At 46.8% G+C, this 25,125-nt stretch overlaps 1 protein-coding gene across 1 annotated transcript in view; it reads right to left on the bottom strand.

The window, feature by feature from the left end:
* Positions 1-15,770, bottom strand: part of LOC119171580 (phospholipid-transporting ATPase ABCA3) — a 35,552-nt gene extending 19,782 nt beyond the window's left edge. The window contains exons 1-8 of the mRNA XM_075885153.1: positions 15,666-15,770; positions 10,609-10,857; positions 9,677-10,100; positions 8,008-8,276; positions 6,253-6,553; positions 5,212-5,512; positions 3,415-3,568; positions 205-489 (exon numbers count right to left, since the gene is read on the bottom strand). Coding sequence (XP_075741268.1) covers positions 205-489; positions 3,415-3,568; positions 5,212-5,512; positions 6,253-6,553; positions 8,008-8,276; positions 9,677-10,100; positions 10,609-10,857; positions 15,666-15,770 — 2,088 coding nt within the window. The remainder of the gene's footprint in view (positions 1-204; positions 490-3,414; positions 3,569-5,211; positions 5,513-6,252; positions 6,554-8,007; positions 8,277-9,676; positions 10,101-10,608; positions 10,858-15,665) is intronic.
* Positions 15,771-25,125: the final 9,355 nt, after the last annotated feature.

Genomic DNA, 25,125 nt, shown 5'->3' with positions numbered 1-25,125 from the left:
GAACATGCCCAGCCAATTTCATTGCGATTCTTTGACCTCGAAAAATCGCCGGAGTTGGCCTTTAAGGGACCTCGCGAGTTTTTATGGATGCACCATCTCCGCAGTTTTCAACACTTGTGATTGTGTCGATCATCCGGTGTGTTCTCCGTCTGCACGTTGACCACGCTGAAATTAGAGCCCAAATGTGGGTCATGTCAGTAATACCTTGCGTGGGACCACTATGGCTATGGCGATGGCCAAGCGTCGTTTCTGGGCCTCCGCAAGTAGGTTGGTTCGCACTTCGGCGATGTCGACCAGCGAGAACATGTCTTGAAGCTCGACGCAGCGGCGTAGCAGGGCCTCGCCGGAGAGTCCCGCCAGTGCACCGAAGAAAACCAAGTGCTCGGCCACGGTCAGGTCGTAGAAGAGCACGTCACGCTGCTGCACTACGCCCATCGTCTGGCGTGCGCGCGCAGTCTGCACGGCCACGTCGTAGCCGTTCACGATAACCTGCGCGCCCACCAGGAAGAGAGCTAACGTCATTCATTCACTTATGAAGGCGGAAATGCTGTAGGCCAGTGTGCTCAGATTTGTGTGCACGTTAAAGAGCCCCAGGTGGTCGAAGTTTCCGGAGCCCTCCACTATGGCGTCTCTCATAATCATATGGTGGTTTCGGGGCGTTAAACCCCACATATCAATCAATCAATCAATCAAATCAATCAATCAATCAATCAATCAATCAATCAATCAACCAATCAACCAATCAATCAATCAATCGCTTATGACGAATTTCAGTCACCGTGGTTGTTTAGCAGCTAAGCTCGAACACGCCAGTTTGATCGCAGGCCACGGCGGCCGCATTTTGCAATGGTGAAATGCAAGATAACGCGGGCACACGCATTAAGGTGCACGTTAAAAAAAACTCCATATGGCCAATACCAATATATAGTCCCCACCACGGTGTGTCTCAGAATTCTAAAGTTTTGACATGTCATACTCTGAACGTTAAATTAAACTAAGAAAAACTCGTGTGTCATTCGACTCTGTGATGATGTATGGTGATAAAAAACTGGGTAGCACATGACACAGAGGGACTCGGAGTTTTCGCGGACAGTACAGAAAGACGCAGACTATAAACGCGTTAGTGTGGAAGAGCTTGTTTCACGGAAATGCTGGGGCCTGCACCGTTGGTCGCAAGCGAAAATTCAGCGTTTCCTGCCTGTGAGCGAGAATTCGAGAGAGTAGTTTGAGTGGGAATTCAACCCACGACTTCAGCGTGGCGAGCAGATGTTATACCACAGACATACGACGATGCTTGAAGCGGTGTCGGAAAAGATATACATATATAGGTTTATCATGTAGTGCAAGGAGTCTTCTTAGCGCATGTAATATCACGTAGCAGATCAGTTGAATCGTACCAGGAGTCGAAAAAGCTGGCCCCGCCGTGGTGGTCTAGTGGCGAAGGTACTCGACTGCTGACGCGCAGGTCACGGGATCGAATCCCGACTGCGGCGGTGGAATTTCCAATGGAGGCGGAAATGTTGTAGACCCCTGTTGCTCAAATTAAAGTGCATGTTAAAGAACCCCAGGTGGTCGAACTTTCCGGAGTCCTCCGCTACGGCGTCTCTCATAATCACGTGGTTTTGGGACGTTAATCCCCACATATCAATCAGTAAGAACAGCTGAATATCGCAATGAGTGGTCGGTTTAAAGACCCCCTCCCCCCAAAAAAACACACAGGAATAACCGATCGTAATTACCAGCAACTGCATAAAAAAAGTGCGCAGCTGCGCAGACATGTTGCCTTACGGACGCGAAGCGAATACTTCGCCCATTTGCACAAGGACTAATTATTACGTAGTGGTGACTTCAACAGTGTAATAGGAGTAGGCATACTTCGATAGGATAGCGAAGCGAGGCTGACGATTGATAGGGCGACGCACATTAAGCACGATTACGGTAACGCTGAAGAAGAAGCGTCCTCAAACATTCCCCAAGTTTTTTCTTTCTAACTTGGCGCATGCTCAAAGCACTTCCACCTGGATTAGCGTGAGCCACAAGTTCAGTGCGCAGATTATTTATTTACTTTTTTCAATTATTTCTAGTGTACAAGTGGTGTTTAGTGTGGTTCACCGAACTTCTTAGGCACATACCTGAGGGGTTTTCAATTGAATAGGTAATTGTTGAGAAGGAAACTGGGCAAGGTTCCTTTTGGCGTTGCATAAGTGGTTGCCAGACTGGAAGGGTGGTTGTTGCCAAACTGTCGCTAAATTTGGCAGAAAATTTTCATTTTGTAGTTGTGGCTTCTCCGTAAGAATTTGGTGCTATCCGCGGTGCATTTTTTGGCTGAAAATGCGCTGCTGCGCAATTAAGAGGCCGTTTTAATTCCGTTTTAATTAACGGAATGAACCGCGCATACAGAATTCGTTTTATTTACCGAATGAACCGCGCCCAGCAGAAGTTGAGGCGCGTTCTCTTGCTGTGTGCGCAGCTGTGCGATTGAGATATCGCGTCTCAGTATTAGGGATTACGGGGAAAACTGAATAGAGTCGCAAGAGGTGATGCGTTGCACCCCTGCCCCCTTACTTTTTTTTTATCAGCTGATCGTGTCGCGTCGACCGCGCGCTACGACGGGGAACGCTACGTTTCCCCTAGCTGTGTCAGCACAAGACATATCGTTCGGACTCGTATATACATGTGATGAATAAGCGTTCCAAGGCTGGTTAATCGGGGTACGTCGGATATGCTTCAGCTATGTACGCCTGGAAGGCTGCTTTATCGAAGCAGATGGAGCGAATTAAGCGCGAACCGACCCTAGCAGAAGTCGAGCACCACGCTCGACTTCCGCTAGGCTCGGTTAATTTCGTTAATAAAAACGGCCAGCGTCGCTCATGCACTCGCAAAATGCACCGCGGATAGCACCAAACTCTTACGGAGAAGCCACAACTACAGGAGAAAACGTTTCAGCCAAATTTAGCGGCTGTCTGGCAACAACCACCCCAAAGTCTCGCAACAGATTTATGCAACGCCAAAAAAAACCTTGCCGGAAACTGTTCGTGGAGGGACGAATCGTTTAGTTACATGAGGTTTTACTGTGAAAGACTCGCAATAATAATAATATGTGGAGTTGAACGTCCCAAAACCACCATATGATTATAAGAGACGCCACAGTGAAGGGTTTTGGAAATTTTGACTACCTGGGGTTCATTAACGTGCACCCAAATATGAGCGCATGGATCTACAACATTGTTGCCTCCACCGAAAATGCAGCCGCCGCAGCCAGGATTCGATCCTGCGACCTGCGTGTCAGCAGGCGAGTGCCTTAACCAGCAGAGCACCACAGCGGGGCTTTAAAATACTCATTCCTCCTGTGTAAGGTCCCCTTTAGAATTTTAACATGTAAAAACCAGAAATCCTACGAGATTCACCACCCACCTGACCCTGGGTAGCCACCGCACTCCCGCTGATTATATTCACCAGCGCTGTCTTTCCGGCACCGCTGGGGCCCAAAATGACCATGATTTCCCCCTGGTACGCCTTGAAGCTCGTGTCTCGCAGAACGTGCTTTTGCTTCTTCTCATATTCCAGCCTGCTCAGGTTCACGCGGTGGAACAAGCACGAAAAATTATGACAATAACAAATATTCGCTTATTTTCATTGCACGTTATAGAAGTTTCCCCAAGTTTCCAGGATAGCTGTCGTAGATTATTATGCATGGAATGTTGTTAGATACCATTGTCGACGGCCCTATAGTGACCGTGAGCCAAATGCCAGCCTCGTAATCCGGGCACTCAAGACGAGACATCCGTGGAGCTCAACGAGAACATATGGGTACACTTCGGCACAAGAAACACGCATTGGTCGAAACACTAACGACGATGACGAGCGCGATGAACTTTTAACCATTTTTACTGAAAAATTGCGCGTATAATATTGCGATAGCAATTATATGGACACTCTCAGCTGGGCTGTGCCACCGGCGTCACTCACCGTATATGTATAAGCATCTATATATATGTAAACGCAAGAAAAAAGAATAATTAAAGACTCCGGCGCGTGGAATCGAACGTGGAACCTTTGAGTCGTGAGTGCGAGGCGTTAGCCACTGAACCATGGAGGAGCATCCCCTTCAACGTTCAAACGGCAAGTTATTTATATCTACCACTTACCGTTGGTGACGGGTATCTTGGGGGGGAACTACTATCGTGTTTCGGCATTACCAGCGAGATGGCGCCATGAGCGTGCGTTGCCAGACTGTCACGACATTGCAGCGCGCTCTCATTTTCCACGCGTACTTTGCCCGCGAAGAGGAGAAGCTCTCGCTTATCTCGCGGTGGGCACAATCATACGCTTAGGGCTTTCACCGGAACGATTCTGTTTTAGTTACCGGGCGCACAATGGTCCCTGCACTCGTAGCACAATCTCTGTTTGCGAAAAGGGCGTGCTTTTCAGACACGGCGAAGTAACAACCAGATACACTTATATTCGTGTTCATCTGTACCTGTGAGTACGTTTCGTGCGTCATTTATGCGTGAGAAACGCGGGGCAAGTTTCAATCTACTTGCCATTCCACGGGTGGCATTCCGATTGGTTGCTATCGTGTTCATTGCTTCGCCTTTAAGGCAAAGCTGTGACTTTTTTTTTTTTAAATACTGACCAACACAGATGTAATCCACCACACATGCGTAAATACTTCATGTCTTTATCAATACGTTGTTCGGATAGCACGCTTAAACAACTCCCCCTAGATATTAAATGTCTTCTGCTTTTACGGAAGTGTTGTTTGCGCTGTGCAAATATGTCGATTCAAAATCACAAACTAACTTAAGGTACTGTTCTGTCTAGACATCAATGAGCCACCCGGGCAAGCACACAAACGTTAAAAAAATAAGGACAGTCTTTGACAATCGACCTTGAATCCCTATAGGTTTGCATTACATACCCCAGCTGCAGTTGAAACATTTTTTTTTCAAGTATCAGCAATTGAGGGTCATGCAATTTCGTGCTCCCTGACTGCCAATTCACCAACACTGGTTCTTAAGTGGGCTAGTTGGTTCATGAATACTCTTGCAAAACAACAACACAAAACGAAAATCGGAACAGCTGACACACAGAACACAGCGCTGTCTCATTTGTGTTCACTGCTGTTTTTTGCGCTGTTTTGCTTCACTGTTCGCTAACTAGTACGAAGTTTTGACGTATTGGTTTGGCAACGGCAAAAGAGAGACACACTTGTTGACAAAGACGGCCTCTTCCTTGTCCACTGGATACGTCTCGAAGTGCACTCCATCGGGAATGGATGGCTGAATCGGCTGGAACTTGCCCTTCGGTGTGGCGAACCAGTATTGGTACGTGAGAGGGAACCAGGGCACGTACGGCACGCCAATGTACCAGGTGAGAACGTGGCTGAGGTACCAGCCCAGGATGATGTTGACGATGCTGTCAATCAGCATGACACTCCAGATCTCGACCATCGTGACGTTGTCCAGTTCCAGTACAGAAGATGTAGTAGAGGTGAATGCATACTGCTCCCCTGCATGTGCACATGACCTCATGGGCTGTCGGCTCAGAAATTAAATGCGATAGGCCCTAAATAGTAAGCGTAAACCGAGGGCTAAAACCGGCACTACGGCCTCTGCCGAACAATCGCAATGCGTGGGTCTGACTCGTGGCCTAGTGCATTCATGTTGTTGACTGCACGTAACTAGCGCTAGTTAAATCTGTGAATTAATTCTGTGAATTAATTAAATCTGTGAAGTAATTTCAGAGATAGCATCATGAAGCAATAAACGAATACATAAATAAACAGGTTGCAGGATAGCCAGAAGCATTCTTTACTGTCCTGTAAAGGCTACTTGAAGGTGAAAGCCTTCATTTTTTCATCTCAGCCCATGTGTCAATCATTCCTTCGCTCCCCCGCTACCTTTCTAGGCTTTCTGACCATAACGTGGTGTTACACTGCCACCGTGAACGGCCTACCTTCAACCATTTGACAATGTAATGTGCTGAAGTCATGCTACGTCGCAGTGACGCCATGGTGACGTAAATTCGGTCCATTGGTACATTAACACGTGATGTTTCTCGCATCATTTGTGTTGACCATGAGGACAAATATCGTTTTATGAAGCATCTGAGACCTTCTATGTCTTCACCACTCGAGAGGATTGTCATGGTATACCACTTGGATAGGTGCCTTCTTGTGTCTACCGATGTAATGTAATGCGTGCAAAAGAGATGTCATTAAAAAATAAAACTAATAAAACGTCTTCTTACCGACAACGTTAGCACAGCCTATGATGCGGAAGCACCAGTGCATGCCAACGCATGGCAGCGTTGAGGTGAGGAGCTTTGTCCAGCGATCCAAGAGAATATAGTGGGCCGCGCGACCTTGCATATCTTCTAGAAGTATGCATGGCATGACGTAGCTGATGTGCCAGTACACCACGGCGAACACCACGCCCAGTACTGTGTCTCTAAAGAAGAGCGCGATAAGCATCGCCTTCGAAATGTATTGAGCCGTGAAGAGGGCGAAGCAGATGAGAACCACCGGCTTGCTTGTGTCGTCCAGGGAAGCCTTAAAGCAAGAGAGCGCACAAGTTCACCTTTGTAATATACTGGTAGTGCGCACTTATCGATCACAGGCCAATGACATTTAGACTAGCCTTAAAAGGCAATTAAAGCTACAGCAATGCTGCAATAATGAAAAGCATATTCCAGAGTTGCGGCTGATGAGTCAGCGTTCCTAAAGAATATGTATGAACGTTGACCAAAAAAATCCTCATGCTATTTATTTCATTGTGACCCGGTACAACTGGATACGCTCGAAGTTTAAGCGTTCAATAATAATGACTAACAGCCACAGCCAACCCTTACGTATCAAATAGTTGTAGCGCCGAAGGAGTCTTGATCCAGGATTCTTGTTCCAAAAGAAACAGGAAATTGAATGCATGATGCAGGCATAAGAGACATTCGAAACCGTGGCTGAACCTCATTCGCGTTACTTGAGCTGACTCTAAATAAACAAAAAAAGCACTTGCGATCGGTATGCCCGTTTTGAAGCACACTTTTATAGTTTTATTTTTTCAAGGTCACCGGAATGTGAAGATGTGGGCTTCTGTAAATATAACGGATGTCTGATTCTACAACAGAAGGGGTAATATTCGAAGGCTTGTTTTTTTTTGTTAGACGTATCCCAATGAAACGGACAAACAATAAGCTTAGAGGCTACCTTCATTGTCTGCCTGTTTCATTATGTTAAATATTCAAATTGGTGGAAGGCTGAGTGAATTTCTTGTATTAAATCTTTATAATACTACCTTACAGCAACGCTATTGATAATAGCTTTGAGCGTGCTGGGGTAAACCGTGCTTGGTTTCTCGACAACTTTCAGCTAGATGAATTTGCTCCTTTCGATCAGCATTGTGTTCACGCAGTTCTTCTGGTGTCTGATTTCCATGGTCCACCCAGGGCTGTCTTAAAATGAAGTGAAAAAGTTTCTAGACAAGGTTTCCTTTTACGTATGAAAGTGGGAAACGCAAGCGAAGAGAAGGAAGGGCCGTTTGACGTCATTTGAAGCCGTCGTGTGAAGTGCAAAACAGCTGCAAACTAATCCTTACCGGGAACGCATGGGAGAGCGTTTCCATTGCTCACGGGTGCCTCATCATCCATCACGTGTTTCTGATGCTCGTTTGGTGGTTTTATTTACTGAAATGAATTCTGAGCCTTGTGCTGTATGCCTGATTATAAAGGAAGTACCCTGTGTGCCTGTAATCGTTAAAGGACCCCAAGCCACTTAGAGGTCGAAATTTCATAGTGCCATTGCACTTGTGCACGTGTTTACGGCAAATGCATTCATCGGCTCGTCTATTCACCTCTACGAATGCTATTTCTCATCATACGAAGTGAAAACGCAAGAGACAAACTCGCCTCCTCTGCCCCTCCTCCCCTTCTACCTGGTGCGCATGCCCACGGACTCAAGCCAGCACGTCTACATCGTAGAAGTCTGTCTCGACAGAGCAATGCACTCACCTGCGAGCCGTTATCACCGGTGTTCTCTACGGCAGTCATGTACGCCATGACCATGACGACGCTCACGAGGCCAGAGAAGAAGCCGGCCATCCAATGACCCAGGCGATATACGGGGGCACGGAGGCCGACCAAGCGCAGCTTCTCGCGCATTCCCTGCTGCGTCTCCTCCACCACGCGTGACAGAATCAAGCAGAAAGGCACCAAGTAGCCGACGCCCAGCCGGATCAGCATCAGCCACCGGTGCGAAGGCATGTCGAGCGGGTAAGGACCTGACGTGTAAGGAAACGAGTATTTCACAGTGTCTTGTATTAAAAGGCTCTGTAGCTCCCAGAAACAGCAAGAGATAATGTACGATCAGTGTAGCATGATATTCGTCAGGGAAGAGACAATTCATCTTCGCGTACAAATAGGAAAACATAGTGAGCAACAGCTTTCTATGCAATTTATTCATTTCGTTGGAATTAAAGCTTTCAAATGCCTTCTAAAACATCTTATAGCCATCATTACCAGTCATTAGGTCAATATTATTCATATGTAGTAAGCACGAAACAGGATTACTAACGAATGCTGCAACTGAATTCACATGACTTTGGTGCTCTATTATGGTTCATTTGCTGGTCGTTTTCGAGCGTTATAATTTTAAATAAATTAGGCTGAAACTTTCAGAATATGCTCCAGCACAGTGTTCTGAGGCGCTTTCATCTCTAACATTGGAGCGTGACCGAGATCTGGTCACGTGTATCCTCCGGCCTACATTGTGACGTGACGTAAGCCACGGCACCTGGACGTCTTAGTTGGTTAGAAAAAGAAGACGTGGTGCGTCGTGTATCTTCTTCTGACCCCCTGATTGCTCTGGTGTGGGGGGACACACTCTGCTCGGACTGGCGTTTTCTCACTCGGATCAAGAGCGGCTCCACATTCATTTTTGCAGTCCGAGTTAGTGCACTACAGCACCCAGCCTAATCCACCCTTAGTCACACAGATTTTTTTGTAGTTATACTTTCGGTCTGACAATCGACATTGCAAACTGTCTCACCGTGCTACCTAAACGTTGTGGAAGAGCGTTAGGAGGGCAAAGTACCTTCAAGGATTCTGCGTTGTGGGACTTACGGTAGTAGGAGTCATAATCTCAGTGCAATAGCCGACATCGGCAAACTCAGTAAATCCTCTTTCGGTTACACATGCTGTCTTCCCCTTCAGAATGAACGTTTTACCGTTATATGACCAATTACCGAAGCCATCGACGTCCCAATGCCTCATTCAGCAAGCAGCAAAAGCTGCCGCCGAAGACGCTCATAGGGTTCAGTGCTTGATGCGACTCCTCCCAAATTCTGCAGACATCGCGGGCGACACGCCGCACTACGAGGACTACAGCGCCAACGCCGATGGCTTTTTAGTCCTCATACCGGGGCGTATCCAGAATATTTTTCTGGGGCAAGGAACCTTTTTGATTTCGGAGGGGGGGGGGGGTGAACACCTTTTTAAAAATGCCATTTTTGGCTGTATATGCTAGGGCGAAAACATTTCGTGGAGGGGAGGGCATGAACCTGTTGTGCCACTCTCTGGCTATACGCCACTGCCTCGTACTACTCGTATTTGTTAAACGCCTATGTTTTATGTGGTTGCTATCAGCACAGGCTTCGTGCCAAGCACGAGATCAAGTACGTACCCTCGGTGGTTCGGTGCGTCACTATGTTGTACGGCTTCTCGGCGTACGTCGTTTCGGCGGCCACAGATGCGAGGTGCGCCTGGCCCAGAGCGAGCTGTAGGCAAGCGACACTCTCGCGCTGCGTCACCGGGTTGGGCAGCGGCTCGAACAGCGCGTACCCGTTGAGCCGCTTCGACATGAACTCGAACTCGTCGTAGAAGCTGACGCTGAAAGCGAGCCCGAGCTTGGAGCCAGCCTCGCCACTCTGATCGAGCGTGACGGCCACGACGCGCTGCTCGGGTCCGCGGTTGGGCTTCGGCGACACCTTGTGGAAGGCGCTCAGCATGTGGCCCGCCGTTTCGAAGCCCACCACGCGCACCTTTTTATTGTCCTTGAAGGCCGCGTGGAACAGCTTGTCGCCGATCTTGCGTGGCGCGTACAGTACCTGCAATAGTGCGTCTCATATACACGACATGTCTTGACGGCCGTGGTCGAGAAAATGTGGTGCATAGGTGGGCTCTTTAGCGTTGAACTTTGAACGAGTTAGTTTAAAACGTCATTTCCGGAGTTACTGAGTTATGTTGCGTTACTGACGGCACTACCCTTTCCTACCTATGGTAAGCGAAGTCTAGCGAAAGTTGGACACCATTCCAGCGCACTGGAAAGGGCAAGCAAAGTTGAAAGGACGTATTGATTTGAGCCTGACGTAGGCCGCAGTGTCACAAAATGATGTGTACAGTTGGCGTTTTGTTCTAAACACCGTAAAACACCCCAAAGTTTACTTCAAAGAAACAGCGCAGGACGAAGAAACACGAGGACCCAGCAGGTCCTCTGCCACCGCACGCCGTTTGTTAGTTCTAAACATTAGAATCTAAACTACCATCATTTACTGTAAAGTTTATTATTAATAATCTTATTAACACCTTAAAATCACCCTAAAACTGCCTTATTACCAATTGCGGGCAGCTGAAGTTTACAAGGTCTCGCTCGTGGTACTCGCGTGGCTCGGAGTAGTGCAGGCACGGAGGCTTGTCGCAGTGTTTGGTCGGCAGTATGGGCCGGTCGTGCTCGACGGCGAAGAACGAGAGGATGATGAGGACCACCTCGAGGGCGGTCACGTAGTAGTGGCGCTTGATCGCCTGCACGTACACGTCCTTCCACACGATCGTGTACAGCTGATTAACCACGCCCATGCTGATCCCCTGCGTCCACATGATGCATCATCACGAGGTACTGAATATGCCTCCACATAGCGAGACTGCAGACACTCTACTTTGAGCATTGTACATGTTGTCTTCTTCAAAGCAACGCCAACCTCTGGACATGCCACGGAAAAAGACACAAAGATGAAACTTTATTTTTATCCTTTCTGGGGCCAAGAGAGGCGGGGGCCGGAAGACTATCCATGCTGTAGCCCCCCCCCCCTCCTCATGTGGAAGCCCGACCTTAAGTCCCAGTGGTGCCTTCGGCCAGTCGCACCTCTCATTGTGAAGGTCCTGGGGGGGGGGGGCACGGTGCTGAGCTATAGCGCGACAGTCATATCAGAAAGTCATTTGAATATCATGGTCTGAAACCTCGCTTTCCTTAGACTACTTCCTGTCTTATGTTGATAGCATTTCATGCTACGAAGGATGCACGGAGAAAACCAGCGTATTCTAGAAGCTCGTTTGCCTCGTGATCTCGAATAATATCGGGGATTTTACGTTCCAAAACCATGACATTTTAATGAGGCACGCCGGTGTAGAGGGCTCCGGAAATTTCGACCATCTGGTGTTCTTTAACGGGCCCTGACATCGCAGAACACACGGGCCTGTAGAATATTCCTTCGTCTGAAGGTTATACCTACGACAGGGATCGAATCCGCCAGCTTTGGGCCAGTAGCCGATCCCCGCTGTACCGCCAAAGGGCACTGTCCTCGCGAAACAAATTATTTTTTTTTTTTAGTAAAGAATAACACTCCCAAGTTTCTGTTCTACGGACTTGTTTAAAGCTTACGTAAAGGTCTCTAATAGAAAAATCACATTTGCCCACCGCACGTTTATTTTGCGCGAAACAGTGCACATGAAAATACACATGATTTTATCTGAAATTCACCGTGAACGCTGATGTACATCAGGCCAGTTCGCAAATAAAGACTTGGCGACGTAGATCGAATGGGCTACCCTTCATTTTCGAAAAAAAAAAAGACATCTTGTTTAGAATTGTATTGACCTTTCAGTTTAAAATTACAGCTGCCTTCGCCTAATATTTGATTCAAGATGCCCTCACGGCATGTGCGTGATGTTTCATTGCTGTTCCCTAAGCAGGGTTTGAACAGGACAGAACAGAACAGGAGGGAAAGGAAAGGCAGAGATGTTAACCAGTCTATAGAGCGGCTGGTATGCTACCCTGCACTGGAGACAGGGATAAAGGGAGCTTGAAAGATGGAGAGATGGAGAGAGAGGAGAGCACGTGCACTCAAAGTCGCACGTCGCAGTAATTCTAAGGCTAGCTGAGCCTGGCCTCAAGGCTCGACCGCCAAGATGGGCAAGCAAAGTGCGCTGCGCTATAGTGAAGGTCAAATGTGAAGGATCGATTGTACTTAGAAGTTCACACTGAGGGCTGTACCATGTGTTGAAATATTACTCAACTCGCATACCTCGACCTATTCTGAGCTTTGAGCGAGCTCGCTTGAAGTAACTGAGCTTGCGTAGACAAGTACGTTATAAAGTAATCAAGCACTGCTGGAAAAGCCAATGTAAGTGAAAGGAGCAAAAAAAAAAAAAATTCATTAACTCGAAGCTTTCGTTTAATGGACAAAAAACGTGGGTAAGTTTGGAAGCACGAAATTAGTTTATGTAGTGCCTTACTCCAAGGGTGTGTGGACGAAGCTACCACTATGTGGTTGCCTCAGTACGAATGTTTTCGTAATTGACGCAACACTGCCTAACCATAATGCAAAGTTCCGTATTAAGTCATAGAATATTTTGGAATTCGGGCCGCAAACTTCGTTACCTGCAGTTAAGTGTGAAAAACTGTGAGCACAATTAACTATTGAATGAAAGAGACGTTGAAGTGAAAAGGTTATATGGCCTCAGTTATATTACACGGCTTCAGTTATACGGCTTCAGTTATTATAACCAATTCAGTTTTCGAAACTCGCCTCTCCTCGGGAAGGACAATGAAAGCGATGAAAGTTTATTTTCTGTTGAATCAATCATACGAAAACCAGAAAGACGCCGAAAAGGAATGTAAGTGTTTTCAGTGATTTCTGAAATAACTATGTCAGTGGTTACGTTTTTATCCACATATTTTTTCTTTCACCAGTGAAATAACTGAAGATACAGTCCATAGGTGCAGTAAGGCTCTCCTTTGCCGTAGCCAAGATACGGAGCCGTTCACCCTTCACCCGACATCTTTCCAGTGAAGCTCTTACGGCTAGAGCGCAGTGAAAAGAGTAAATGGGGCAGAGGAGGCACCCCCCTGCCCTTTTTTTTGTATTCTATGGTACCGGGACAATTATTTATGGTTTAGTTTTTGGGTTGCCACCCTGTAAGGGCCCAAGAACCGGTTCCAAAACCAAAGCCCCGGGGTCACATGTTCGCTTATGACCACACGTATATTTCTGCAAACAGCAAATTGGAGAAAAGTGCAAGCAGCGTAGATTCAGTGTGACTGAGGTCTCATACTAATCGTAGACGTTGATGGTCACTAAAAAATCCTTGCGACATCACGCGTCTCAAATAAAAAATAAAGATACGCTAGAAAAAGGTGCACCGTTGATCTGAAGCGACTCGGTACCACATCTTAAGTGGGAACACTCTTTGAAAATTAAGGCATGCGCCAGTGAAAGAAAAAAACAACAACATCACAGCCATTGTCTCTACGTAACTCCAGTAAATCAGCAATTAAATGCGAATGCTCAGTGCGGGACATTTGGGAAAAAAGAACAACTCGCCTCGGATTGTCGTTCGATGGCGACCGGACGGCTTTGCTGGCTTCTTCTTTTAAAGACACGCGCGCCGCGCACCCATCTCGTGCATTCCGTAGCTTCCCGTGGGGGAACTGGTAAACGTGAACGTAATAAAAAGTATTTTAAAAAATGGGCATTATTTTACATCGCCTGTAGAAAACACTTTAATTGGCTCTATAGCTTACTTTTTGTAGAGTAGCACGAACAACTAAAAAAAAAAAAACTTACCACTGTGAGAAATTGGCCATGAATCGGGTGGTCAAGATAACTAGGGACAAGAAAATACGCATTTCTCTTTATAATAATAATAATAATAATAATAATAATAATAATAATAATAATAATAATAATAATAATAATAATAATAATAATAATAATAATAATAATATAATAATACACTAAGCAACAGGTGCCAGTTTATGCGCACACCACACGTGGAGCGCTTCAAGCGGTCAGGACATCAGCGCCACCACTCGTCTAATCCGCCCAAGCGACAACGCTTTGAAGCTTGCCCCAAAATTGCATTTCGATCGACGATGCTAATTGCCTAAATTTCTTTCGGCACGATGCAGCTTTAGTGAACTGGACAGGACGACGCCTCTTCAAGTAGGCTGACGAGCACCATGTGTAGCAAAGCAAGGCGAGGTTCTAAAAACGTCAGCTATTTTGATTCAACGCAAGTTGACGATGGCGGCATGGTATGCGTGCCCGTCAGGGGTAGTGCATCTGGGAACACCGCGTACCACATCGCACCTTCAAAATTTTAAGGTGGCCACTGTAGTGTTGTGGCGTCATCCTTGAGAAGGATGCGCACTGTGTGTCGTGTGGTCGTGTGCTTTATATATAGATGTCGTTGCAGACCGGCACACGTGATTGTCAGAAGCCAATTACGTGTGTACGCGTTGCTTCGTGGTGTGGTTTTAATAAACGGCTGCTAGTCAGTCGAGTCGGCTACCATAGTGCTTCATAAAGAAAGTGATAGAATACCAATGAAGAAGGGTGTAAGGCAGGGGGACACAATCTCTCCAATGCTATTTACCGCATACTTACAGGAGGTTTTCAGAAGCCTAGAATGGGAACAGTTAGGGATAAGAGTTAATGGAGAGCACCTTAGTAACCTGAGCTTCGCCAACGACATTGCATTACTGAGTAACTCAGGCGACGAATTGCAACTCATGATTGCGGAGTTAGACAAGGAGAGCAGAAAGGTGGGTCTTAAAATTACTCCGCAGAAAACGAAAGTAATGTACAACAACCTCGGAAGAGAGCAGCGCTTGGAGATAGGTAATAGTGCACTTCAAGTTGTAAAAGACTATGTCTACTTAAGGCAGGTAATAACCGCGGAGCCGAACCACGAGGTTGAAGTAACTAGAAAAATTAGAATGGGGTGGAGCACATTTGGCAAGCACTCTCAAATTATGACAGGTAGATTGCCACTATCCCTCAAGAGGAAGGTATATAACAGCTGTATCTTGCCGGTACTTAGCTACGGAGCAGAAACCTGGAGACTTACAAAGAGGGTTCAGCTTAAATTGAAGACGACGCAGTGAGCAATGAAAAAAAAAATGTTAGGTGTAACCTTAAGAGACAAGAAGAGAGCAGAGTGGATTAGGGGACAAATGGGAGTTAAGGATATCATAGCTGAAATCAAGAAGAGAAAATGGACATGGGGCGGGCATGTAGCGCGTAGACAGGATAACCACTGGTCATTAAGGGTAACTAACTGGATTCCCAGAGAAGGCAAGCGGGTTAGGGGGAGACAGAAGATTAGGTGGGCAGATGAGATTAAGAAGTTTGCGGGTGTATATTGGCAGCAGCAAGCACAGGACCAGGTTAACTGGCGGAACATGGGAGAGGCCTTTGTCCTGCAGTAGACGTAGTCAGGCTGATGATGATGATGATGATGATGATGAGTTAGTCGAGTCCTTGTTGAACTTCCGTGGAGTTCGTTTGACACGCTCGTGTTGGTTGGCCGATTGCCGGCGCGCGCCAAGTTCCGCGTCCAGTCGTCGGGCCCAGTGCCGTCGTTCGGACGCCACCCGCCGACACAACACCCACCTGCTGCAACCTGCGTCTGGAACGACCCTCGCCGGTGACGTGTGGCACGACAGTATCTTGCCAGCATACCGCCTGCAGTAGGTGTCCCTGGAAGATGCTAGGCATGGTGGAGTGGCATCTAATGTTACGCTTCATTTTACGCGAACCCCTTTGGGCCCAAATGCAAGACCACGGACAGCGTGCGAACGCTCCCGGGCCTGTAAACGTATCGGGGGTAGAGGCGCAGAAGTGTATGCCCAGACGCCGAGGAACCTGAGACGCTGCTGCCGCGAAGGTCGTCATGTGCTGTGCGCGAGAACGCGGTGAGCTCATGGCTCATTCGCACCTGGCTCTTGAGTGTGGGAACGCCGGTGGTGTGATCCGTGGCGCGATCAGTCGCGTGATCGGTGGCGTGACCAGTGGCGTGGTAGGTGGTGCGAACACAAGGTGTTCCATATTTGGTCATGTCTGGAGGCGCCTGACGTCACACAAGCGTCTGGAACCCTTTAAAAACGCGCAGGGAGAGACTGGGTGAAGCAGTCTGGATTGAGACTCTGCCGGAGCTCTGCTCCTCGGCTTCTTACCTTTGTTTGTAAACTTGAATGTCCACTTTGGTCTAACTATGTAGTATTAAACTCTTTTGATTTGCTGTTCTGCGCCGTCTCGCCGGTACTTCCCTTCTCGTCGGTCCTGATGCAAGTTGCGAGCACAACCTGCTGACGGCGGCGGTCAAGAGACACCCTTAACACTAAGAAGAAGCCTGAAATGGTGCTCGTTGTGCCAACAGGCAGGAACATAGTTTTAGGGGAAGTGAGACCCTAATCGCAACGAAAGTCTTAAAAATCGGCCTGCCAGAAGGCGAAGATTGCAAAGCGCCGCAGTTGGTACGACACGGTGGTGGAGGCGGACACCAGCTACCCAGAGGACGCATACGAACCCGAGGCGTGCCCCAACTGTATCGAGGAGATGGTTCAGCGCAGGCGTTCGCCTGACCATGAGCCGGCCGTAGTCGCGTCTCCCGTCTACGTGGCAAAAGTGGCCAAGTGGGCTCGGCGGCTGTGCCACGGGACAGTTGCCTAAGCTGCTACTTTTCAATATGCAGGTCGTCGCCATCGCAGTGATCTGCGCAGCTCTGCCCGCTACCATACTGGCCATCCCGCACGCACCCTCAACCTGTGTGGAACCATGCATTGGCCGTATATCGGTTGCTTTCTCATATGATAAGCTAACCGCCCCTGACACGGATTTCGTCACCATTGCCACCTGGGATACGCCTATGTCAGCAACATCAATCGCCTCTTCGGCTATAAAGGAGCGACACCCTCGCGCGCCCAACTGTGGGCTCGGCGGCTGTGCCACGGGACAGTTGCCTAAGCTGCTACTTTTCAATATGCAGGTCGTCGCCATCGCAGTGATCTGCGCAGCTCTGCCCGCTACCATACTGGCCATCCCGCACGCACCCTCAACCTGTGTGGAACCATGCATTGGCCGTATATCGGTTGCTTTCTCATATGATAAGCTAACCGCCCCTGACACGGATTTCGTCACCATTGCCACCTGGGATACGCCTATGTCAGCAACATCAATCGCCTCTTCGGCTATAAAGGAGCGACACCCTCGCGCGCCCAACTGTGGGCTCGGCGGCTGTGCCACGGGACAGTTGCCTAAGCTGCTACTTTTCAATATGCAGGTCGTCGCCATCGCAGTGATCTGCGCAGCTCTGCCCGCTACCATACTGGCCATCCCGCACGCACCCTCAACCTGTGTGGAACCATGCATTGGCCGTATATCGGTTGCTTTCTCATATGATAAGCTAACCGCCCCTGACACGGATTTCGTCACCATTGCCACCTGGGATACGCCTATGTCAGCAACATCAATCGCCTCTTCGGCTATAAAGGAGCGACACCCTCGCGCGCCCAACTGTGGGCTCGGCGGCTGTGCCACGGGACAGTTGCCTAAGCTGCTACTTTTCAATATGCAGGTTAGTCGACCTTTGAGTCTTTACGCTAAGAAATCGAGCGACTTGTTTCTGGTACTGCTGCCGAGCCCCCAGTGTTTGTTATCCATTATTGTAGAGTGTATTGATGTCTTGTGTGCCTTGCTATTGCTGTCAGGCGACATTGAAACTAACCCCGGCCCTGAATCTAACGCTATACTAACCGAATTGCAAAAACTGTCAGCAGGGCAATCACAGCTAATAATCGAACTGAAGGGTTTAAAAACCGAACTCGCCGAAAATAGCAGCATAATAGGTGAACTTAGCAGAAGAATCAATATCGTTGAGAGCCACTGTCAACGCATCGAATCCCTGCAACAACAGGTCAAAACCATCACGTCTACTACTGCCGAGACAACCCAGGCAATCTCAGACATAGAAGCACGAATTGATGACGCCGAAAATCGAGCCCGCCGTAACAATCTAATCTTTTTCGGTATTCCCGACCCTGGCGCATCGGAATCTGCCTCTCAGATAGAAGAAAAAATCATTCGCCTTTGCTCAGATCAGTTGGGCTTAACTGTGAATCCCGACGAGATTGAGCGTGCGCATCGTCTCGGCCGCCACAATACTAGCCGTAACCGCCCCATAATTGCGAAATTTGCTCGCTTTAAAACCAAAGAAAAAATCCTGTCTAATGGACCCAAGCTCAAAGGCAGTAACTGCAGAATTGGTCAGGACTACTCCCGCGCAGTACAAAATGCCCGGAAACACCTTCTTGCTTTTGCAAAGGCGAAAGCTGTCGCCTTTTCTCTACGTTATAAAACCCTGTACATAGGATCCGCGAAGTATATGTACGATGACGCAGCGAAGCGTGTTAAAGAAATCAGATAGCAATTGCCACATCATCGACAGCCATCACAGCGCTCGATAACAATACGCCCAAGCACTGCTATTTCAGCAATTTTTACTAACATACGGAGTTTTCTTCCTAAACGCGACGTCGTATGTAATATTGCCCTATCGTCTGGGTGTAATTTGTTAATACTTACCGAAACATGGCTTACTGCCGACGTATCCGACGCAGAGGTTATGGATGACCTACCGGGCTTTCATGTTTTCCGCAGAGATCGTCAGAACTCCAGAGGTGGTGGTGTGCTCATTGCCGTCAGTGATACCTTGCCTTGCACCATTGTTCATACACCCAGTGATCTTGAAATACTATGGCTACTTTTCCGTTCCTCTCCTCATACTATTTTACTTGGTGTATGCTACCGCCCGCCGCGAACAGATACGGACTTCATTGAAAAGCTTAGCTGCGTCTTGAACACACTCACGACAAAATACATTAACGCTCAGATATTGTTCTTTGGGGATTTTAACTTCCCTCACATAAATTGGAATAGTAATCCGCCTTCATCACTGAGTAAAGCCGATAATGATTTCCTCGATCTCTGTTTTAACTTCAATTTAAGTCAGCTTGTGTTACAACCAACACGCGTTGCGCATGGCTCAGCCAGCGTTTTAGATCTTATACTAACCAATAGTCCAAATAGCCTATCTTCGATGTCTTACCTCCGCGAAATTAGCGACCATAAAATAATCCACGCAGTCTTTAGCTTTACCTTGCTGAAACGAGAATCGTGGAGAAAAACAATACGCTTATACGGCAAAGGCAACTACGATGCCATAAACAACGAACTTATCGCTTTTTACTCGACTTTTTGCACCGATTTTCACAGCCGCACACTTCATGCAAACTGGTCGATCTTCCAACAAAAGTTTACTGAGCTCGCCACCAACCACATTCCAGTTACTTCAGTACAAGCTAACCGCAATAAACCTTGGTTCAATAGGAAATTAAAATCTCTAGAAAATAAGAAAAAACGACTTTACCGATTCGCAAGGCAACAAAATTGTACCACGGCCTGGGAAAAATATTACGTAGCTGAGAAAGTTTACTTATCAGCTATACGTCATGACAAGCACTCCTTCTTTTATGACACCTTACCCTGTGTACTCAAGAGCAACCCCCAAAAATTCTGGCAAATTTTAAACCCCAAGCCACCTACTGCTGTTGTCATTACCGACCATAACGACATTGCGATTCCTGAGCAAGAATGTGCTGATGTATTTAACCTTGCTTTTTCATCTGTATTTACCACTGAACCTGATGCTCCTCTACCAGTGCCCCCACCCCCTGTCCAAGGTGTCATGCCAGCAATCCAATTCAGCGAACAAGGAATAATTGCCATAATTCAAAATCTTAAACTTTCATCAACTTCAGGGGCAGATGAGATCAATACAAAACTGTTAAAAAACACCAAGAACATCTGCGCAGCCTATTTCAGAATTATTTTCGAGCAGTCCTTATCATCCGGTAGCATCCCCCTCTCCTGGAAGGAAGGGCAGGTCGTTCCAATCTTCAAATCAGGCAACAAAAGCTCTCCTCTCAACTATCGACCGATTTCCCTGACTAGTGTACCTTGCAAGATAATGGAGCACGTCATCTACACGCAAATCATGCAGTTTCTTGACAGGCACAACTTTTTTCACGCATCTCAACATGGATTCCGGAAGGGCCTCTCATGCGAAACGCAACTTGCCATGTTCATCCACGACTTGCACATCAACCTCGATACTAACAAACAGGTAGATGCCATTTTTCTTGATTACGCAAAAGCTTTTGATAAGTTACCCCACCAACGGCTGTTACTTAAGCTCTCTCAGTTGAATCTACATCCCGATATTTTCCATTGGATTAAGGAATTTCTTGCTAGCCGATCACAGTCAGTACATATCAATAATTCCATTTCCGCCCCCCTCCCTGTAACATCTGGCGTTCCACAGGGCAGCGTCTTAGGCCCTCTGCTGTTTCTTATTTATATAAATGACCTCCCTCTACATGTTTCCTCTCAAATCCGAATGTTCGCAGATGATTGTGTCATCTACCGTACAATCACTAACAATGCTGACCACGCTATTCTGCAAGAAGATCTCAACAATATTCAGGATTGGTGCAACGAATGGCTGATGACCCTCAACCCCAACAAATGCAAGGTAGTATGTTTCACTCGCCGTCTTCAGCCATTATACACACCTTACACTATTGCTAACACTTCATTAGAAACAGTGGATACATTCAAGTACCTTGGTGTCACACTCTCACATGACTTAAACTGGTCGCCTCATATAGCATGCATTACCGCCTCGGCCAACCAAACCCTGGGATTTCTAAAACGCCACCTGCGTCATGCACCACGCCACGTAAAACTTCTAGCATATAAGTCACTCGTACTCCCGAAACTAGAATACGCTTCTCCCATATGGTCACCTCATCAAGCATGTCTTATCAATACCCTAGAAGCCATTCAGAATCGCGCAGTAAGGTTTATTCAATCGTCATATTCCTATAACATCAGCATATCATTACTAAAAACACAGTCTGGTTTAAACACGCTATCATACCGGCGCCGCATTGATTCATTAATCCTTTTTCACAAGTTTTTCTACAGCTCGCTTCATCATGCCCCATATATTTTGGCCCCGCCACCGCGCACATCGCTGCGCACAGGGCACCACTTGCAAGTTTCTCGTCCACGCAGCCGCACTACAACATTTTCTGCATCTTTCTTTTGTCGATCATCAGTTGACTGGAACGGCCTGCCCCGCCATATCGTCGAAACCACCTGCTCATCATCATTTTCGGTAAAACTAAAATCTGCTGTTTTTCAATAAATGTATGTAGCCACTATTTTGTAAAAAAAAAAAAAAAATGTGTGTTAACCCCACCCCTTATGTAATACCTCCAGTGCGGGGTCTTTAAGGAAAATAAAGTGAAGTGAAGTGAGTGAAGTCGAAGAAGTCGCGCTCACGGCGCTTGACGCCGTCACTCCAGCGCACACTGTCCCGTGGTCCATCATCGTCCTCATCATCCCGCTGCCCCACTTGCACGGCGTGGAAGTCGTGCGGTATGATTCGAACCGTCTCAAAGACCAAGACGAGCCCCGACGCGGTGGTCTAGTGGATAAGGTACTCGGCTGCTGACCCGCACGTCGCGGGATCGAATCCCGGCTGCGGCGGCTGCATTTCCGATGGAGGCAGAACTGTTGTAGACCCGTGTCCTCAGATTTGGGTGAACGTTAAAGAACCCCAGGTGGTCGAAATTTTCGGAGTCCTCCACTACGGCGTCTTTCATATTCATATGGTGGTTTCGGGACGTTAAGCCCCACATATCAAAGTCCCAGACGAGTAGATCTCGCTCAAATAATTGGTGCGAGTAGCAGCCACTCTTCCCGGGTCTAGAGAATAGGCTAGCACTTTTTCAAAATATGTTAGAGCGAGATGCGCTGCGTCAAAACTGACAAACTATCATTTATAGCCTTCTGTACTAGACATTTTATCGAAGCACGCCTTCTGTAAAGTAAAATTTCTGGCTTCGCATGTATATTGAGAGCACATCGCGCAATTGTGTCCGAAAATATGTGTATATTAGTGTCACATGGTCACGTTTTATCCTGATCATTTTTTATCCGAGAAGAATTTGTTGATCGTGATAGGCCACTAGACACAAGCTACAGAAGGGAACCAGATACGGTCAACAGAGACAGAGAAAGGCTTTAATGAAATGCTGGAGAATTGTGGCGAAGAAACTCGATCCCGATTAACCTAATTCTTACCAGGAATACACTATGTGATACCGGCAAAAAATTTAATACAATTCCTTAAAGTTTGTTTGGTGGGCTAGTTGGTTGAGTTCAGCGGTTGTGTGTTTCTTTCGTGTTCCGCGTCGACCTTTCATCTCGCGTGTGCTGCCATATGCGGTAATTTTATCGCCAAAGCGCTAAAGAGCTCGTTTGGCAGAAATTCTGGTGCTGGGCTTGGAGTCGGCGAGTGAGTCGTTGCGTTGGTTGTGAGCGGAAAATCTTGTCCATGACCGAAAAACTAGGGTAGATGCACATAAAAAATAAAAAAAATTACTGGGTCTGAATGGGGGTCAAACCCAGGCTTTTTGCGTAGCAAGCAGGTGTTGTACCACACAGTCCTTTTTTTTTGCTTCATCACCTGTTTTTTTACAAGTAAACGATACAAGCATATGGTAGTAACGATAACAAGCTATGTCAGTCCTACTTGACAAACAATAGTTTAAAATTCCCGGAGTGCTGTCAAGGATTCTACCCTCGACATCCACTCGGGTGCAGCCTCTCATGCTTTCTGATGTTCAAAAAACTCGGCTGTATTATCTCGAAAATACATTCGTGCTTCTGGATCGCAATAAAACCCCGCCATTCGAGCCCGCCATGAAGAGTGAAGGCCATTTAGCATGATCAAGCCGAAAGGCCATCATTCTTCATCATATAATGGCAGGAATCTTATACCTTAGGGGTTCACAGGCAAATAGTGCTTGGAAATACAGTTAAGTAACTTCCTCTGCTTGAAAATGCACTAAAAATAACCTTCATCCTTTACAAACACGTGCGTCCTGTGTACAGGCGTCACAATACAACATGTAATGTTGCAGTAGTATTGCGTGGTACAAGCGCGTATTGCGATAAGGCGTCAGAAGACATGATTATCATTACTTCTTTAATGACCGGCCATTCATTGCAAAAGGCACTCACGTTACTGAGCGTATTCCCTTAAGACAATGTAGTGGGTGCATAGAAAGTTCGAAAATATTTCACGCGCATAATTACTCGTGGTTTGAATGATGACCATTACACAGGATGCAGCCATACGCGAAATAGGACGCCGCTATCACGTTTAACTCTTAAAGGCGAAGCTTAAGGATCCCCCAACTTTGTACCCACTTAATCAAAGGAACATATTTGACTTGACCGGCTTCTGTCAAAATTTAGATGCGGGATACTCGGTACTCATATAAGCCTGTAACACGGTAAATTCATTTGTCTGTAGTTATTTCATTACACAAAGTTTCAGGGATTATTTATTAAGTTTATTCATTTATTTTATGGTAAATTGTCCGAGTTAAAGGAGAATTTTATTGCTGCTATATATAGGCTGGTCGGTTGGTTGTTACTTAGTAGTAAGGCTCAACCCATTGCGGGGTATCGACCGTAAAATAATAGGACCATATTTTAGCGACAGAATTGTTCTATAACCTAAATATATTTAGTAGATCGTGCGTATTTGCCGCGTGCTACAATAAGAGTAAAGAAGAAGAGGTGCGGAAGAGGACAACATGACTCCAGCTGAGGTCCTAGAGATGTTCTCTGAGGCAGGTGCTATTGCAGTTTATAGATGCTCACGAGTTGTAGAACAGACAAAGATCCCTACTGAGTCTGTAATTGTCACATTTGCCGGGTCGATTCGCCCCACTGAAATCAAGGCGTGGCCTTTAATATTCAGAGTCGAACAACTGTCACCTCGTCCCCTCCAGTGTCAGAAATGTTGGCGCTATGGACACACTTTAAAAGGATGTAGGTCAGCTCCCAGATGCCGAAAATGTGGTGAGGCACATACTGCAAATGAATGCAATTGTACTGAAGAAAAGTGTTGTCTTTGTCATGAGCAGCACTGCGCAGATAACGCTAATTGCTCAGCCAAAGCGCGGGAGACTCAAATTATGGAAATTGTTGATCGCAGACGCTGTTCACGAAAAGACGCCATCGCTGAAATTCAGGCAAGAACCCAGGGATATGCTGGTGTTGCAGCCCGACATAATGCAACTTTAGAAGCTTCTCTTTCAGTGTCCATTGCAGACATGATTGAAAAAGCGATGGAGAAAGCTATAGATCGCCTGGCCACCACCCTTTGTGACTCCTTATCTCATATTGTAGCCACTCAGTTGCCGCAAATATATGGGACACCAAGAGATATGAAGGATACTTCCCAAGACAACGTAACTCTCCCACCAAGTGAAGCAGACGCAGAGTCATCTCCTTCAGGGGTACAGGCTGCAGGGCCCTCTTGTACAGACAACCAGAGGATAGGTGAAGACATACTAGAGGATGGTCAGGATTATGATGATATGGACATGGACATCAAATCACTAAAGCGCACTCGATCCCCTGTCTCCAAAAATACTGGCTCTTCAAAACATTCAAAAAACAAAAAATACCAGAAGGAGAACCTATCGAAGAGCGATTTTCTTAAAGACAGCATTTTAGATAAGGTAGTTGCCGAAACAATTCTGTCAAAATGATAGGTTCTATCAAAATTCTTCATTGGAACTGCCGATCTATTCATTCAGCTAGTACAGATTTATTGTATTTATCTTGTAAATTCAATCCAGACATTATTGCACTGCAAGAAACGTGGCTGTCAGCACATAATTCGTTTTACCTACCTAATTTCCGGTCTTTTCGCCTGGATCGCCCATCCAAAGGTGGAGGTTTAGCGTTCTTTGTCAATAATAAAATTAGTTCAAAGATCAAAACTTCGTACAAAAGTATATCCCCCGAATGTGAAATTTTCGCTTTAGACATCACCTTGCCTGGATGCTCTCCCTTCTCTCTGGTAAATCTTTACTTTCCTCTGGGTGTACAAGACACGCGATGTTTAGACATGGCTGTTAATTCG

Source organism: Rhipicephalus microplus, unplaced genomic scaffold, assembly GCF_043290135.1.
Source record: "Rhipicephalus microplus isolate Deutch F79 unplaced genomic scaffold, USDA_Rmic scaffold_74, whole genome shotgun sequence".
In the NCBI taxonomy this organism is placed as follows: Eukaryota; Metazoa; Arthropoda; class Arachnida; order Ixodida; family Ixodidae; genus Rhipicephalus; species Rhipicephalus microplus.
The sequence above is the reverse complement of the archived record's forward strand: the minus strand, read 5'-3'. Positions and strand labels throughout refer to the sequence as shown.